A 19,082-nucleotide genomic window follows, 5' to 3' on the forward strand; every position below is an offset into this window, starting at 1 on the left:
CAATTGCAGAATACACCTTATTTTCAAGTGTACATAGAATATATCAAGGTAGATACCATGCTGGACCACAAAACAAGCCTAAATAAATTTAAAAGGAAGGAAATCACACCTAGCATGTTCTCTGACCACAACGGAATTAAATTCAAAATAAATAATAAAGTACCTAAGAAACCATCAAGTATTTGAAAATTAGAACACCTATACATAATCCATGCATCACAGAAGTCAGAAGGGAAATTACAATACACTTCAAGCCAAGTTATAATGAAAGTAAAACAAAATGTGAAAGGTGCAACTTTAAATGCTTGTATTTAAAAAGAAAGAAAGGCCTAAAATCAATGAACGTTCTAGCAAAAGCACAAAGTACAACCAAAGTCAGTCTAAGGAACTAAAGAGCAGAAATCGATAAAGTAATAAAGAAAAACCATAGAAACCATTAACAAATCCCGAAGTTGGTTCCTTAAAAAGATCAACAAAATTGACCAAACTCTGTCTACAATGATCAACAGGAAAAAAGAAAATACAAATTATTAATATTACAAACAAAGCAGGAATCATCTTACAGATCTTATAGACATTAAATAATAAGATATTATGAACTTCATGCCAACAAATTCAGCAATGTCAAGAAATGGAAACATTCCTTAGAAGATGTAACTTATAAAAACTAACACAGATGAAACAGAAAATATTAAATAACCTTATACTGAATAATACTAAGTAAGGCCAGTTGCAGTGACTAATGCCTGTAGTCCCAGCACTTTGGGAGGCCAAGGTGGGCAGATCACTTGATCCCAGGAGTTTGAGACTAGCCTGGGCAGCATAGCAAAACACCATCTCTACAAAAAATACAAAAACTAGCCAGGTGTGGTGGGATGCACCTGTAGTCCCAGCTACTCGGGAGGCTGAGGTGGGAGGATCACTTGAGCCTGGGAGGTCAAGGCTGCAGTGAGTCATAACTGTGCCACTACATTCCAGCCTGGGTGACACAGCAAGACCTTGTCTCAAAAAAAGCAAAAACAAAATTTAAAAAAGCTAAATTTGTCATCAAAAACCATCCTACCCCAAAAAAAAAAAATCAAAAACGACTTCCAAGACCAAGATGGTTTTACTGGTGAATTCTCTCAAACTTTAAAGAAAAGATGATACCAATCATATGACTTTCAGAAAATAGAGGAGGAAGGAACAATTTTGAACTGGTTGAGTCCAGTACACCTTTAACACTAAACTCTGACAAAGACATTACCAAAAGAAGTTACAGAACAATTATCCCTCATGAACACAGATGCATACTTCTTAAAATGTTAGCAAATCAAATCCAGCAATATCTAAATCCCTGTCCAAGAAGAGTTTGTCCCAATAATTAAAGGTTGACTTAACTTTAGAAATGTCAGTTTAATTTACCACATTAATGGAATAAAGGGGAAAACATAAATATATAAATAAGTTCAACTCTGTAACAAAACAAAACAGCAAATATTTTTAAATGGGTAAGCATGTAGAGAATGCTTACTTCACAAAGTAAGATATTGAAACACAGAAACAACACATGAAATTATTCAACAACCCTAGTCAACAAGGAAACACACATTAAAACCACAATCGATACTAACACACACCGAAATGGATAAAACTAAAAAGAGTGACAACACAAAATCTTTGCAAGGATGTGGAGCAACTGGAACTCTTGTACTTTATTGTAGGAGTATAAATTATACATTACCTTAGAAAGAGTCTGGCAGTTTCTTTTAAAACTGAGCACGCACCTTACACTATGACAGCAACTCTGCTTGCAGATAAACAAAAACATACGTCTAAAAAAAGCCCGTTAGAATAACGTTCGTAGCAGCTTTTTTTTAATAACTTAAGTCAGCTGAAGTGTCTGGTAATATGACAGTAGGTAAAGTGTGATATATGCATGAAATGAAATATCCTTCATCAAGGATAGGATTATTGGTGAAATACTGAATACTTTTTTGCTTTTTTATAGTGGAAAAGTGGTAACAGTGCTACCAGCCCACCACCTGTTTTTCAAAATGAAGTTTTACTGGAACACAACCATGCCTATTCATTTGCATATTATCTATAGTCACATTTGCATATTATCTATGGTCACATTTGCACTGCAATGGCAGAGCTGAGTAGTTGCAACAGACACCACATGGTGCGCAGGGTCTCTACTATTTGGCTCTTTATAGGAAAATTTGCCAACTTCTGCTCTTGATCAATAAAAAAGAATAAACTACCAAAGCATGTAATAACATAAATAAATCTCAAAAATATGCTGAAGGAATGAAGGTTTATACAAAAGAGGATATACTATACATGGCTGTATTTATATGAAGATCTGGAATTGGCCAAGCTAATCCATGATGGAGAAAATCAGAACAGAATTGCCTGTGGGGGATGGGATGGGGACTGATTGGTAAGAGACAAGAGGGTAATATAATGTCCTATATCTTGACAGGAGTTGGGTTAAACAAAGATTGTCTCCTCTGACCAGAAATTTGGTCAGCTCCTCTGAGTCCTCTTTCTGACCAGATCCAGACCCTAGACTTCCCTCTCTGTTCCTGTGGAATCCAGCTTGAGCAAGAATCCTGCTAAATCAGTGTAGGGAAACCCCTCCCCACCAGTATCTGTCATACTTCTCACCCTCCACTCTCCATATGACCCTGGCCTGCCTTCAACACATAGTCTGTTGACCTTAACTAGCAAGAATCCCACCCACTGACCCCCAACTCTGCTCCTTGGCTATAAATCCCCATTTGTCCTTGCTGGAGTCAGAGTCAAACCCAATCTGTCTCCCCAGTGCAAGACCCCATTGCAGTGACCCCTCTACCTGCACCATAGTCCCCCTTGAATAAAGTCTGACTTAACTGTCTTTAACAAGTATCATGAATGATTTCTTGCTTTAACATGTCGCATGGGTATCAGACCTTAGGAATGGTATCCCTAAGACTTGTGCATTTTACTGTATCTAAAATTATCGCTAAAGAAAGAAAAAAATGGAGGACGGTAAACAAATTCAAGTTAATGATACACAAGTTGAAGTATTTGGGGGAAAAGTAAACCAAATACCTTTTTTTAAATGCATAATAAAAACATGAACTGATGGATAAATGGAGGGCTAGAGAGACAGATACATGTGATAAGGCATTGTAAACTGTTAATTTCAGTATCTGTATGGTGAGGACATGGGTGTTCATTGTGAAATTCTTTCAACTTTTCTCTTTATTTGAAATTTCTCATAATAAAATGTTGGGTGGAGTGTTTACCTGCTGTGAGACTGTCATAATATAAACAATGAAGATAAAAAGTTTCCCACCACTATGTTTTATGCATATTCATCTTTAAGACAACAAAGAGAAAGATCTTATACCTAAGAACCTTAGGATATAGCCTCATTATGAGCCCAGAAGTGTATGAGAGCTGTGAGCTCAGTGAAGAGGGCTGAACAATTTAAAGTCAGCTTCTCCCACTGAGGTAACTACTTCCTACAGTAGATCACATTCTAACATCAAATCTGAGGGCAAGTCTAGCCATTATATTTTAGGCCAATTTAAACAATGAAGAGAGATACTATGTTTAATTCTATACACAGGGGCCAAAATTTGTTCTGCACACTAACTGAATCTGATACACTAACATGCTCTATACATCTGTTTTGTTGACTTTATTTTTAGCATCTATTATACATGAGGGACTGTTAACATTTTTATAGGGGAAAAGAGATAAAAGTGCTAACAGTAAAACACAAATAAAATAATTGCAGTTCTGTTGAATTATGAGATTTTAAATCTTATGCTGTACTTTATCAACAGTTAAGAAATATCATCAACTCTATTCAAAGCACTGGAGTAGGCAGATACAAATATAGGCCTTCGTTCATATACTTAGTCTGTTTCTATTTAAGATGATGAAAAATCTTGGGTTTTTTTTTTTTTCCTTTCTTAAAGAAGCATACTTGAGATCACACTCATTAGTCATAGGAAATTACAGTCTTGTCAATTAACAAAAAGCCAAAATGATAACATATCTATGACTGTTTCATATAGGTTTCATATAGGTTTCTCTATCCAAACCTACCCTCTGCACTAAATCAAATGTGTCTTGTCACTGTTGGGAGAGGGCAAAGGACCCCTCCACAGCTTTCTAACCATCTGTCCCAGCTCTGCACCTGCAGTGACCTTTTTTATTTTTTTTTCCTTAGCACTTTTTACTTCCAACACTTTAAGCTTTTCATAATTTGGAAATCCATCTTATGTCTTTTTCTGAATAATATTGTTTGACTATTGTAATAGTTTCCTACTTCCTCACCTACATATTACGCTCATGGATTCACAGAGTTGGCACCAGAGGGAGTACAATGTTTTACCCAACTGATATGGTCAGCAAATGTGCTAATCCCAAACTAGCAGGTAGCTATGTAGTGTTCCTTGTAACCACACACTTTTCAAAAGAAATGAGAAGTCTGCAGCTGTGGCTAAGAGGCCTGAGTGTGAATAAAAACTGCAAGCATGACTTTACAGTTCAGGAAATGTACAGCCAAAGGACTTCATCAACCTACATGCCATACCCCACTAACTGTTTTTGCAAAGGACTAGCCATTTATTCTAACCACCTGCTTCCAACTAATTAGCTGAGCTACAATAGATGAACTTATTTCAAGAGGTGGAAGTTTCAGGAGCATCTGCTTTCTAGATTCTGATTACATGTGTCCATGGTTATTATAATGTTGTATAAAGAATGGCAATAATATAAGCAGCCTCCAACTTATAAAGTCACATTTAGTTATGATCTTAAATACAATCAGCATCTTCCAACAAAGACCAATCTCTTCCCCTTCTCCTCCACATAAACAGAAGCCAGGAACCCCTGGTTAACAACCTTGAAAAAAAGCATCAGCCAAAAGAAATCCGACCTGCTAGAGGGAATGGTCTCCTTCATGCCCAGGAGGCAGGCCTGTGGCCCCAGTACCTCCCTCGTAGGCTGCCTGACCCGATGGCACAAGCACTTGCCTGAAGTTCCACTATTCAGACTCCTTTGGGTTAAAAATGTTTATCTCATAAGGAATAGAAACCAAGCAGCATTTTTAACAAATATCTTAAATTTGACCACTCTTACTAAAACGCAGCTGTGCTGGGATCTGAAACTGCTGATGCACAGAGGTGGTGCATGTGTATATATATATATATGTATTTTTCTTTTTTTTTTTTTTTTTGAGACTGAGTTTTGCTCATGTTGCCCAGGCTGTAATGGAATGGCCTGATCTCGGCTCACTGCAACTTCCAACTCCCGGGTTTAAGTGATTCTCCTGCCTCAGCCTCCCGAGTAGCTGGGATTACAGGTGCACACCACCATGCCTGGCTAATTTTTGTATTTTTAGTAGAGACAGGGTTTCACCATGTTGACCAGGCTGGTCTCGAACTCCTGATCTCAGGTGATCCACCTGCCTCAGCCTCCCAAATTCTGGGATTACAGGTGTGAGCCACCGTGCCCAGCCGGTATAAATTTTGAACACAGAATACTTCTGCGGGATAGGGCGGGCCTAGGTAGTATGACAGGGTGAAGTCCCAGGATAAGCAAGAGGGCACAAGAATCTGCGAATAGGACAACACCCTAGGGAATCAAAAGATAAACTTTACCTCTTTCACAATTTTGCCCAGGCCAGCCTTCATCCAGAGAACACGCTCTACTTGGCCCTATTCACAGAATTATTGATATTACTAGTAACACTATAATAACTGTTGTGTCAAAGGGAGTTCATGCAGCAGTCACGGAATTATTGATATTACTAGTAACACTACAATAACAGCTGTGTCAAAGGGAGTTCAGGCAGCAGTCACAGGTTAGTCCTAGCTAGCCAGGCATCCCACACAATACTGTGTGTACAGAAAAGTCAATGCAAGTTCCAAACAAGCTGAAAATGAGTACAGTGGAAACCACTGGTTTAGATGCGGCTGAACATTTTCTGAGCATCATCTTGTTTAATAGCCACCACAATTCTAGGAGATACGTACTGTTCTTATTCCTATTTTACAGACAAGTAGAGTAAAAAGTAACAAATTAAATGACTTGATTGAAACCATATAGCAAAAATAAATGGCACACTCCAAAGAAAATATACAAATGGCCAACAAGCATATGAAAAGATGCTCAACATCACTAATCATTAGGGAAATACAAATCAAAACCAAAACCAGGTACCACCTTTAAGCCCATTAAGATGGCTACCATCAAAAAAAAAGAGAAAATCTAAAATGTTGACCAGCTGAGCACGGTAGCTCACACCTATAATCCCACCACTTTGGGAGGCTGAGGAGGGTGGATCACTTGAGGTCAGGAGTTCGAGACCAGCTTAGTCAACATGGTGAAAACCCTGTCTCCACTAAAAATAAAAATAAATAAAAATAAAAAGCCAGGTGTGGTGGCACACACCTGTAATCGCAGCTACTCAGGAGGCTGAGGCAGGAGAATCACCTGAACCCAGGAGGTGGAGATTGCAGTGAGCTCATATTGCACCACTGCACTCCAGCCTGGCCGACAGAGCAAGACTCTGTCTCAAAAAAAAAAAAAAAAAAAAGTGTTGATGAGGATGTGAAAGAATCAGAATTGTTATACACTGCTAGTAAAATTGTAAACTGGTGTAACCATGACAGAAACCAGTATGGAGGTTCCTCAAAAAATTAAAAAAGAACTAGCATATGATTTTGCAATCCCACTTCTAGGTAGAGATCCAAAAGAAGTGAAACCAGGGTCTCAAAGAGATATTTGCACACCCATATCCATAGCAACACCATTCCAATAGCCAGAAGGCAGAAACAACACAAATGTTCATCAGTGGATGAATTAATAAACAAAATGTGGGATATCCATACAATGGAATACTATTCAGCCTTAAAAGAAAAAGAAATCCTGTCACACGCCACAACATGGATGAACCTGGAGGATACTATGCTAAGTGAAACATGCCAGGCACAATAAGACAAATAGTATATGATTCCAATTATATGAGGATCTAGAATAGTCAAATGCACAGTGACAGAAAGCAGAATGGTAGTTCCCAAGGGTTAAGGGAGAGGTAAAAAGGAGCGGCTGTTTAATGGGTACAGAGATCAGATTAGAAAGATGAAAAAGTTCTGAAGATCTTTTTCACAGCAATGTGAGCATATTTAACTCTACTAAATTATATATGTAAAAATGGTTAAGATGGTAAATTTTATATTGTATCTTTTACCAGAACTAAAAACAAAAAATAGAATAACTGGCCAGGCGCGGTGGCTCACGCCTGTAATACCAGCACTTTGGGAGGCCGAGGCAGGCGGATCACGAGGTCAGGAGTTCAAGACCAGGCTGGCCAACATGGTGAAATCCTGTCTCTACTAAAAATACAAAAATTAGCTGAGCATGGTGGCACAGTTCCTGTAATCCCAGCTACTCGGAAGGCTGAGGCAGGAGAATTGCTTGAACTGGGACCCGGAAAGCGGAAGTTGCAGTGAGCCGAGATCACGCCACTGCACCCCAACCTGGGCTACAGAGTGAGACTCCATCTCAAAAAAAAAAAAAAAAAAAATAGAATAACTGCACAAAGCCAGACTCAAAGACAGGACTAATTCTAAATTCCCTACTCTCCACTATGACTTCATTGTATAATAAATAAATTACCTTCATTCATTCAGCAAACATGAGTGCCAGCACAAGTACCAGGAATGCATCAGTTAATATAACAGCCACAAGTCTCTGCCCTCACATCGCTAAAGTTCTAGCAAAATATAACTGATCATTTCCTAAGGACACCTGTGTTACCCCTATATTCAAAGGAATTTGCCAATATTTTAGTATTGCTTCAATGTCAGTTTCTTCCTCTCAAAAGCTATTAAAACGGAGACATGCAGAGATCTGAAGAATTTCCCTTGATTTTTCAAGATCTCAGAGGCATCCTCAAATAACAGTCTTACTTTACTTGCTTTCTATTGAGTGATATCCCGATATGTTTCCTGATAATTCTAAGCCCCAAATTAATAAATGTCCATGTTCCATTATTCACTAACCTACACCTATTCATTCTTTATTATGTACCTGCCATCATTTTTAATTGCTTATTTTAAAAAGGTAAAACCAGGAAGAAGAATATGAAAAGCATATTTCTAACTCAAGTAAACTGCAGACATACTGTTACTTAGCCTAGTTAAGTGAGATTATTATTTATTGACATCATTTACTAAACCCCTGATTCCAATCCAAACAAGTCAGGTAATACTTGTCAGTTTCAGTTATACAGGCTCTTTTCCTTTCTTTCTTTTGCAAATTTAGAGAGCTGGCAACCATTCTCTCTCTCTCTTTAATAAATTCCTATACAAAAGAAGTTTTTCAAGGAAACAACAGGCTTCAAAGACAGATCAACTGGGCAGGGCCAATTGATCCGAGCACTTTGGGAGGCCAAGGCAGGCAGATCACTTGAGGTCAGGAGTTCGGGAACAGCCTGGCCAATATGGTGAAACCCCATCACTACTGAAAGTACAAAAATTAGCCAGGCGAGGTGGTGCACACCTGTAATCCCAGCTACTTGGGAGGCTAAGGCAGAAGAACTGGTTGCAATTAGGAGGTGGAGGTTGCAGTGAGCCAAGATCGCACCATTGCACTCCAGCCTGGGTAAGAGACCAAGACTCCATTTCCAAAAAAAAAAAAGAAACCAGATCAATTATATCATATTAGCACTAAGCATCTTTTTCTTCCAGAATTAAGCCATCAGGTTTCCCCAAAAAGCAAGTCAGTTTAACATTCAAGTTCCAAAAGCATCTTTCAAATTATATTTAGCATTCTACAAGATTTAGCCTTTTTTTTTTTTTTTTTTTTAACAGCTAAGCTCTTTATATTCTTCTGTAGCTTCTCTAATTTCGCAGTGAGAGCTAAGGGTTTACATACAGATGACAAAAGTATCTTTGATAAAGAGTTCCAAAAACTAACTGGAATGCAAAATCCTAGAGTAAAACCATCTCACCAAGTAGACACGGTAGCTCAAAAGGAAAGAGAATGAGTATGCTAAAGGGATTTTCTATGTGGACTACATGCCTTATTGAAGCATGCTTATGAATATTAAAACATCATTTTGACTGCATTCATTTCAAGCCTCATTCAGAGACCTCAAGGTCTGAATCCCCCACAAGATGTCACACGAATAGTAGTGTCCAGGTTGTTACCATTGCCTGGAAACTGGGAACTTGCTTAGGAGCAAGATTCTTTTCTAATTGAGGAAAGCAGGGAAAAAGAGATTGACCAGTTTTGCCTTAAAAAGAGTATCACAAACCAAATTTTACCATTCAAACCCTTCATTTAACTATAAGAGAAAATTACTGTTTTTGATTTAAAATGCTTTACCTGAATTTGAAACAAAATATTTGCAATAAGGGCTTATAAGGCTATTTTTTTTTAAAACTGTCTCATTTAAATGTTCATAACTTAGTGTCACATGAAAAAAGGTATAAAACTATATATATATCCATGTATATATGGATTCTATTTTTCAAAAACTCTATATTATTGTATACGCCACAGGACACTGCTTTTATCCAAGGTCCTCACAACATCTAGCAGGAATCTCTTGTTACTTCATTCGGCTTGAACAAAATAGGGCAGCAGCTGTCCTATTTTACTAAACAGCTTGGGGTCACAGAGGATCATTTTATATTAGGGATATATGACATATATGTATGCTTTCTGTATATATATTTCATACACACCGAGTATGTGTGTATATATATGTGTGTGTGTATATATAGAAAGACAGAGAGAGAATATGTATATGTGCATAAAATATAGAGTAATATATGTGCATAGACGAAAGTTGGAAAAGATAAATGCAAAATGAACAGTGATAACCTCTGGATGACATGAGAACTACAATTTAAATTTTCTATTTTTTTTTTTTCCTAACTTTCTACAAAAAAAAGCTAAAATATTTATTTTTCTATTGTACTGAACTGGTTTCAATGGCAGAACTCTTTCCTCACATGGTATACCTTTCAGGTTCCAGTATGGAAGAGTAATTTTCAAGTTCTCTGCCATTTTTCTAAATCGTCAACATTTCCAGGTACTCTGGTAAACTTGTTTTAAGGAAAAGGAAGCTTAAAATGTGATAATTTCATAATCAACACTTCGGTACTGCAAATCAAATTCCTTAAAGATTTACCTTCATCATACATTTCCTCTATCAAATAGGCCTCTGCTCGATCTTTCAGGGCATTCACATTGTCAGGTTCCATCTGTAAAACTTCAGAACAAACCCTAATAGCTTCAACAGGCTTCTCGTCCTAAAAGGAAATGTGAGAAAGGGATTTATGGTTGGTATTCCACATGATGAGTTTTCACATTTCTGGGAACAAGTCAACTGTTACCTTAGAAAAGCAATGGCAAATCCTCTCCTTTGAACGAATTGTATATTCAGCAATGCTTGGCTCTGTTTTCATGACAGATTCATATTTGCTGGTAGCATCTGTGTATCTAAGAAATGAGCAAATCATGATAAGAAACGATGACATTCGATTTCCAGAGCTGTAGAAAGGCTCCTCCCCTCTTCACCATGTGTTGCTTAATCAATCCAATTGGATGAGGCCACAGCTTCCGACTTGGTTTTTCCCTTATTAATCTAGAGGCCCATAGAAGGTACACTCCATAATTAAGAGTTAGGAAATAAAAACATATGACCATAGGAGATGCAGATGGACAGAACAAAGCACACCTGAAGAATTTCCTTACAGAAACCAGAAGAATTTCCTTACAGAAGAATTTCCTTACAGAAACAAGCTCAGCATTCCGAACCTGAGTAAAACACCCTGTTGAAGTCTGACTTACACTGAGCACATTGAACAATACAGAGGTCAAGTTTTATTTCTTGGTCAGTAAACACTTCCATGAAAATAACAGAACCCATTACATGCCATTTTATATAATTAATGTCAGTATTCACAACAAAGTACAATGTAGTTCATACAGAAGGTACCTGATTAAATTCCCAACTGTATAAGCTTTCTAAGAATAAAAGCTATTTCCGCATTTTCTTTAAACCAGTAAAAAGTACTAATCCTGTTATATATTCTCAGTTATTTTCCTCAACAATAGTAAATTAAAAAATATGTTTCTATGCCATGGTGGCACATTATTCCCAAAGTGCTACAATCTTCATATGTAAATATGCTGATGTATTAAAACACAGGCTTAACTAAAACATTTAAAATAAAAGCCAGCTTCTCTATCATCCTCAACAAACTAACACAGGAACAGAAAACCAAACACTGCATATTCTCACTCATAAGTGGGAGGTGAACAATGAGAACGCATGGACGCAGGGAGGGGAATATCACACAGGGGGCCTGTGCGGGGCAGGCAGCAAGGGGAGGGAGAGCATCAGGACAAATAGCTAATGAATGCGGGGCTTAATACCTAGGTAATGGGTTGATAGGTGCAGCAAACCACCTTGGCACACGTTTACCTATGTAACAAACCTCCACGTTCTGCACATACATCCTGGAACTTAAAGTAAAAGAAAAAAGCAAAAAAGCCAGCTTCTGGGAAAGTAGAATAGATGTATTTTTCCCAATTCCTCCAGCTAAGCACAACTAAAAACCCTAGAAATTAAATGTATATTTTTTAAAATAGAAAACTTTCAAAGGAGGAGAGAAGACAGACTAGCTAGTGACTCAGGACGTGAGGAAAAATATGTTAAGAAGCTCCCTGGGTTCCTTTTTTCATTTCATATACCCCAGACTTGGAGCTGAAGATTCCAGCAATGCAGAAATGCCAATAGGCCAACAGGTACAGAACGACGACAACAAAAACCTGCAGAAGTCTGCTCTCTCTAGCCAGAGGACCTGAAAAGGGCAGACTTGCAAACAGAAAACTTTTTTTTTTTTTTTTTGAGACGAAGTTTTGCTCTTGTTGCCTAGGCTGGAGCGCAATGGTGCAATCTCGGGTCACCACAACCTCCGCTTCCTGGGTTCAAGTGATTCTCCCACCTCAGTCTCTGCAGTAGCTGGGATTACAGGCATGCACCACCATGCCCAGCTAATTTTGTATTTTTAGTAGAGACAGGGTTTCTCTGTGTTAGTCAGGCTGGTCTCGAACTCCCAACCTCAGGTCCTTCAATGGATAAATGGTTAAACAAAGTGCAGTAAATCCACACCGTGGAAACCACTCAACAGTAAACGAGGAATTATTGATACAATATAGATAAATCTCCAGAGAATTCGAATGAGGGGGAAAAAAGCCCATGCTGCCAGCTGTGGTAGCATGCGTCTGAAGTCCCAGCTACTCAGGAGGCTGAAGCAGAAGGATCACTGGAGGCCAAGAGTTCAAGCTGCAATGTACTATGACTGCACCTGTGAACAGGTGGGCAACATAGTGAGATTGTCTCAAAAGAAAAAAAAAAAAAAGCCAATCCCAAAAGTTTATACATTGTATGATTCTATTTATGTAACATTCTTAAAATGACAAAATTCTAGAAGTGACTAGATTAGCTAAGGAAGGCATAGGAACAACAGGGAAGTAGGTGTGGCTATAAGGGCAACACCAGGGGTCCTTGTTGGGATGGAATTATTCTGTATCTTGACTGCACCCACATCAATATCCCCATTGTGACAAGGTACTATGGTTTTTCAAGGCGTTATAGTTTGCAAGATGTTGGGGGAAAACTGAGTAAAGCATTCTCATGATGGTAACTTACAAAGCTACTAAAAGTAGAGGAATTAGAGCCTATTTTCTATTAGGCAGTTTTGTCTGCAGTGCCCTGTACTCTTTTCAGGCCTCCTGCCCAGCCTACAAACCCTCTACAAATAACACTCACACAGACACAGTTTCTTACTTCTGCCCACTCTTACTTACTCTTTAGGATTAGGATTTAAATATCTATGGTCTTCTCTAAAAAAAGCTTCTCTTTTACTCCTTGCCTTCACCATCCTGGTTTGGAGTAAATACTCCTCTTTGGTACTCTAATTATCCTATGCATATTCTATCACTTTGGTATCATACTGTCTTTTAATAATCTGTTCATATATGTGTCTCCCACGCAATGCTATAAACTTCTTAAGAACACAAACTACCATCAGGTTCATTTCTGCGCCCTCAGGACATAGCTCAGTGCCTGATATAGGAGATAATAAATATTTGGTATAATACAAGTAAGTCTGCTGGTAAGAATACTACACAGTTACTATGATTTATATTCTTCCCTATTCCAAAAATGTCCAGTTCTGGTAGTTTTGCTAAGGCCCAGGGCTGTCTAGAATACCCCACCCTCAATGGCTGAGAAGTAAAAGCAGTTCTGTAATTCATTTGTGCCCACAGTCTAACATATAAGGAATGGCTGGACAGCTGGAACAACCCGTATTCTCACCTGCCGTCTCTGATGAGCTCTTCAGCTGACTCAATCAGCTTATTAAGTTTCTTTACTTGTTTATAGTGTGCAAAACACCTTTTATGATCCTGGTCAAGTTTAAGACATTCCCGAACTTCACTGTTCATGTATTTAAAAAAAGGAAAATACTCCATGTCAAAACAATCAATGAGTAGTTTTCCACGCTAAATACAGAAATCACAATAAAAATATTTTTTGTTTGCAACAACTAAACAAAAACATACTGAGACTTATAATTTACTATACACATTTATATATGGCATTGTACCATGCATACATTTGTTAATTCAAATTAAAATGACTTACTACCATTACATAGTAAACACTCAATTTTGTTTCTAGAAATATAAGAGCCTTCCTGTTTATTTTAATAAGCAGCTTCATGAAAACAAACTATGTGGAATTAAAGTAACATGAGAATAACACAAAATATATAAATGGATATACAATATAAAAACAGCCTTAACCACCATCATCTTATTAATTTAATATTAAAATGTTAAAACAAGATGAGGTTATCTTACTGCCAACAATTAAAGAAGATCAGACATGTGTGTCACTAGGACTGACCTGAGGGATAGTTCGTGGTCTCCTAGCTGGTAGTACAGTGTGCTTATTTTATAAAACGCCTCAGTATTATCATTCTTCAACTTTGATGCAGCTTTTAAGTCACTTATAGCTTTCCTAGGTTCTCCTTCTTTTATAAAACATTCAGCTCGAAGTTCCCGTAGTTCTGCATCCCAAACACAAACCTTGAGGAACAAAAGAACTAGACTTTAAGGAAGAAAAAAGTATGCACATTCACTGTTGCATTCCACGTATTTTTTATCTACGTATTTATCAACATAAAACATTCTCAATTAATGTGATGACTTATAGACTGCAAATATTATTTTAAAATCTGATACAATTTAAATGTGACAAAACTGATGTGACAAAATAGTTTCTCCAAAACTGTTGTAAATGAATTCCAATGGGGGACGGGATATATATAATAACAAGGCCCTTTTCTTACCTCCTTCGATTCTATAATTCTAAGACACTGAAAATAAGAAAACATAGCATTTACTATTGGAGGGTTGTTCCTAGTGAAGCATATTTGAAGAGAATATTCTGTTACCAGATTTTTATACTTAATCAACAATTCTAATTTGTAGTCAAAAAATAAAATCTAGGTTCTAAATTGGCAAACTACTTTTTTCTGCTAATAACCACATTAAATTCTTAGCTGGGCACAGTGGCTCATGCCTATAATTCCAGACCAGCTTAGGCAGCATAGCAAGATCTCATCTCCACAAAAAATTTAAAATTATTAACTGGGTGCAGTGGAACACACTGGTGGTCCCAGCTACTCAGGAGGCTGAGGTGGGAGGATCACTTGAGCCCAGGAGGTTGAGGTTACAGTGAGCTATAATCGTACCACTGCACTCCAGTCTAGGTAACAGAGAGAGAGAGACCAAGTCTCTAAACAAAAAAATGTTTTAAGAAATTATCTTCTGTAAACTGTCACCTCCTTAAAAGTAAATCCTCATATCAAGAAAAAAAATAAATAAAGAAAGAAAGAAAGAAAGAAAGAAAGAAAGAAAGAAAGAAAGAAAGAAAGAAAGGAAAGAAAGAAAGAGAAAAGAAAAAAATACCGTGAGAAAGCAGGAGGTTGAGGCTTCACCATCCCTATTTTATCAAAAAGGTCAAAGGGTTTAGTAAACACAATAGTATTCTTCAAATCATAAACCCAAGAGCTCATCAATAAGGCTGGTGGAAGTATCTTTGCATATTTCTTAGAGCTGTTCTCAACTCGTATTGACTTTTCACATATATGAAAATATCAAAATCAACATTATACATAAATATCATGAACAATGAGCTAAGTCAAAATGGTCTATGGGAAAGTAAAAATGTAAACTATATTTCCTTTAAAAAGCGTGAACAAAATAACCCAGTAAAACATGAATTCTACTGGACCATATCACAATATCTTCCGTAAAATTATCAACAAAATGTCCATTCTACATATATCATAAGTTTAGAGACAAAATTAAATGAAACTGTATATCAAAATACTGTAAAAATCTTAAATAAATGTGAATTACGACTGCTTCCATTTGAATATTTCAGTAGACTTCCTTCGGAAATCAGTTGTCATTAAATCCTTCAGAGGCAAGGAAACCTAGACTTAGGTTTCCCTAGCTAGAACTCTCTGGATTCTATCAACCATTATTATTATTCTTTTTTTTTTTTTTTTTTTTTGGCATGATCTCGGCTCACTGCAACCTCCGCTTCTCAGCGCCTCAGCTGGGATCACAAGCATGCATGCACCACCACACCATTTTTTTTTTTTTCTTTTTAAGACACAGGGTTTTGCCATGTTGGCCAGGCTGGTCTCAAACTCCTGGCCTCAAGTGATCCACCCACCTTGACCTCCCAAAGTGCTGGGATTACAGGCATAAGCCACCGTACTCAGTCAATTATTAATATTTTTAGAGGCAGGGTCCCATTCTGTTGCCCAGGCTGGGGGACAGTGGAGCGATCACAGCTCACTGCAGCCACGAATTCCTGGGCTCAAGTGATCCTCCAACCTCAGTTCCCAAGTAGCTAGGACTACAGGCACATACTATCAACTCTTTATCTGCCTTATTTTCTAGAAATTTTTCTCTAAACATTCCTCTTTCCTCCCGAACATCATTTTTCCTTTTATTCCAACCATCTCTTTCATCTTTTATCCCATTATCTAACCGCTAGTTTTCTTCCCAAAAAAATACAAAATCAACTAAAATAGCAACGCAAGCAATATATAAACATATTTAACTCTCATGCCACAGCACATTCAGTACATTTACTGAAAACTTCAGTCCAAATTTTGTTTTATATAAACATTATTTTATACTTAAGAGCTAAAAGCCCAAGGACCAACCTGATTTTCTCCTGTCTAGGTTTTTGTGATATGTGACATGTCAAAGTATATAAATGTGCCTTACAATAAGTGTTAGGCTGGTCAACTGCAGTATCTAAGAAACTTACCTCTAAAATCTTATCAAGGAAGGCTATAGCAGCAGCATAATCTCCACTTTCAAAAGCATCAAGTGCTTGTGAACGCAAACGCTGCATTTCATCAGATTTTATAAGTTGAGACTGCGCTTCCTTTTCTTCATTTTCACTTGGATTAGATTTCAGCTATACGGAAAATAAAAAATTAAGCAGAGTTTTTAATCTCTTAAGTCTGATACCTATAATATACACAAGGGTCAACCATTCCAAATACTTAAGTTCATTGGGTAAAAAGGTAAAGAGATGCTGGAAAAACTGGCTTCTCTGATGACTGGATGCAGCAGGGAAGGCCCCTGATTTCTACCGATATGGTCCACGAGCATGAACAGATCTAGACTCAGAAGACCTGGGTCCCACAAACTTACCGGGAAGCAAATACATGTAGGCATGTGAAAGGACAGAGAAGAACGGAGGAAGGAAAGCACGTTTCTCACCTTGTTACATGTAGCTGCAGAGTATATAAATGTGCCTTACAATTTATTCTGAAGAATAAATTAACCTGAGTTTTATTTATTTTGCCTTCTAGTTATAGTTCCTAAGTATTTTTTTAAGTATAAAATAACCAAAATAATGAAACACATAGGGAAACTGAAAGAAGGGACCAGCTTTTTTAGAGGCTATAAGATTTAAAAAAAGATCTGATACCAAAAGGGTTAAAGTACAAGAAAGAATTTAGAAGGAAATAAGAGTAATACCTTACTAAAAGGTGCATGATGTGGTTTTAAGAGATCTGCACACTGTCTCTTTTTAAAATAACTTTATAATGACATCATTTATATAACATAAAATTGCTCATTTTGAATGTACAATTCTTTGATTTTTTTAAATAAATTTACCAAGCTGTGCAACCATCAGCACAGTGTTAAGACATTTCCATTACCCCAGTAAGATCCCTTGATTTTACCTACAGTTCACCCCACTCCCAACCCCAGCTCTGTGCACATAGACTCTTAACAATTTCTTCCTCCAGACAAAAAAATAATGTCTCAGAAAACCAGATAGCTACATTTTTTAACCTGAGGGGAGGTTAAGATTGTAGTTTACATGTACCAATTTTTGAAATCTTAGTATTCTTATTAAGATGGAAACTATAACTGAAGGGCTCCAATTTTGGATGAGGTACAGACAAAGGAAAGCTAATTCTAGAAATCTGCCTCCTCAATGAGTCAATCACACTCCTCCTCCTTTCAGTGGATTAATTTTTAAAGTATATTCCCACTACCAACCTGGTGGGAGAGAACACTCCAAATGAGAAACTTTATCAATATTATTTATTGGTAAGGGTTTTATACTTGTCCATTTTGTGTTTTAGGATATATTAGCTATGCCATTTTGTCTGTTTTAACCCTTGACTTTTGAAGAACAGGACTTGAAGTATTCATAGGTAACTAGGAATTGGTAACCTCCACTCACTCTGGGGGAGGGTTTCTCTGAATGATTGCATCATCCAGTTTAAGGGTGTTGTTTGGAGCCAGACATGCTTGTCTCTATTTTATTATCATTTGGGTGGTCTTGAATACTTCGGATAAAAGCCATCAGAGAGAGTATGAATGTGTGTGCACTGTCACTTTGCTCTGGGTAAAAGTTTATTGATTAATTTGTTTCCTATGAGTACACTCCTGACCCTTTTCGATAGAATGTATCAAACACTGACGGCCTCTTCAGGATAAAATTTGTACCTTTTTTCCTCTGAAACATTGGAGTCTAATTTCCTCCACACAATTTTTCTTGTTGGAAGGTGAGAGGAGAAGCCCTAAATCTCGGGGCAGAGGCTGGAGGGCTCAGGTAATGGGAACAGGAAAGAGGGAGTGAGCTCAGGTCATCGAGGCCTCTGTGAGGCCAGAAGAGAGGTGGGGAAGAGGGAGAGAGGATTCTTCCAAGGAGGTAAGAAAGGTGTTAGAGAAACAAAGGGCTTCCTTAGAAACCTGAGAGTTTCAAAAAGAGTCAAATGAGATGAAGTTTGGGTTTGGGAGGGATTTTTTAACTCTTTTTTTTTTTTTAATTTTTTTTGAGACAGAGTCTCGCTCTGTCACCCAGGCTGGAGTGCAGTGGTGCGATCTCGGGTCACTGCAACCTCCGTCTCCCGGGTTCAAGCAATTCTCCTGCCTCAGCCTCCTGAGTAGCTGGGACTACAGGTACCCACCACCTCGCCCAGCTAGTTTTTGTATTTTTAGTAGAGATGGGGTTTCACCATATTGGCCAGGCTGGTCTCGAACTCCTGACCTTGTTATCCACCTGCCTCAGCCTCCCAAAGTACTGGCATTACAGGCGTGAGCCACTAAGCCCAGCCAATTTTTTTATTCTTTAAAGAGACAGGGGACAGGGTCTTGCTCTGCCTCTCAGGCTGGAGTGTAGTGGCATGTTCTTAGCTCACTGCAATCTCCAGCTCCTCAGTTCAAGCAATCCTCGAGCCCCAGCTCCCAAGTAGCTGCAACTACAGGTGCACACCACTACAGCCAGCTAATTATTTTATTTTATTTTTGTAGAGATAGGGTCATCTCACTATGTTGCCCAGGTTGTTCTCCAACTCCTGGCCTCAGATGATCCTCCTGTCTCAGCCTTCCAAAGCACTGGGATTACACATATGAGACACTGTGCCCATCTGAGATGAAGATTTTTATTATTACCA

General features: G+C 37.8%; 1 protein-coding gene across 1 annotated transcript in view; it reads right to left on the bottom strand.

Annotated features, from left to right (window-relative positions):
* The window catches only part of DNAJC3 (DnaJ heat shock protein family (Hsp40) member C3), a 103,426-nt gene that overhangs the window by 15,863 nt on the left and 68,481 nt on the right, over window positions 1-19,082 (bottom strand). Inside the window, exons 5-9 of the mRNA XM_010358915.2 lie at window positions 16,427-16,579; window positions 13,979-14,160; window positions 13,388-13,507; window positions 10,395-10,500; window positions 10,190-10,310 (exon numbers count right to left, since the gene is read on the bottom strand). Of these exons, the coding sequence (XP_010357217.1) occupies window positions 10,190-10,310; window positions 10,395-10,500; window positions 13,388-13,507; window positions 13,979-14,160; window positions 16,427-16,579 (682 nt within the window). The remainder of the gene's footprint in view (window positions 1-10,189; window positions 10,311-10,394; window positions 10,501-13,387; window positions 13,508-13,978; window positions 14,161-16,426; window positions 16,580-19,082) is intronic.

The sequence above is a fragment of the Rhinopithecus roxellana genome, chromosome 18, assembly GCF_007565055.1.
Source record: "Rhinopithecus roxellana isolate Shanxi Qingling chromosome 18, ASM756505v1, whole genome shotgun sequence".
In the NCBI taxonomy this organism is placed as follows: domain Eukaryota; kingdom Metazoa; phylum Chordata; class Mammalia; order Primates; family Cercopithecidae; genus Rhinopithecus; species Rhinopithecus roxellana.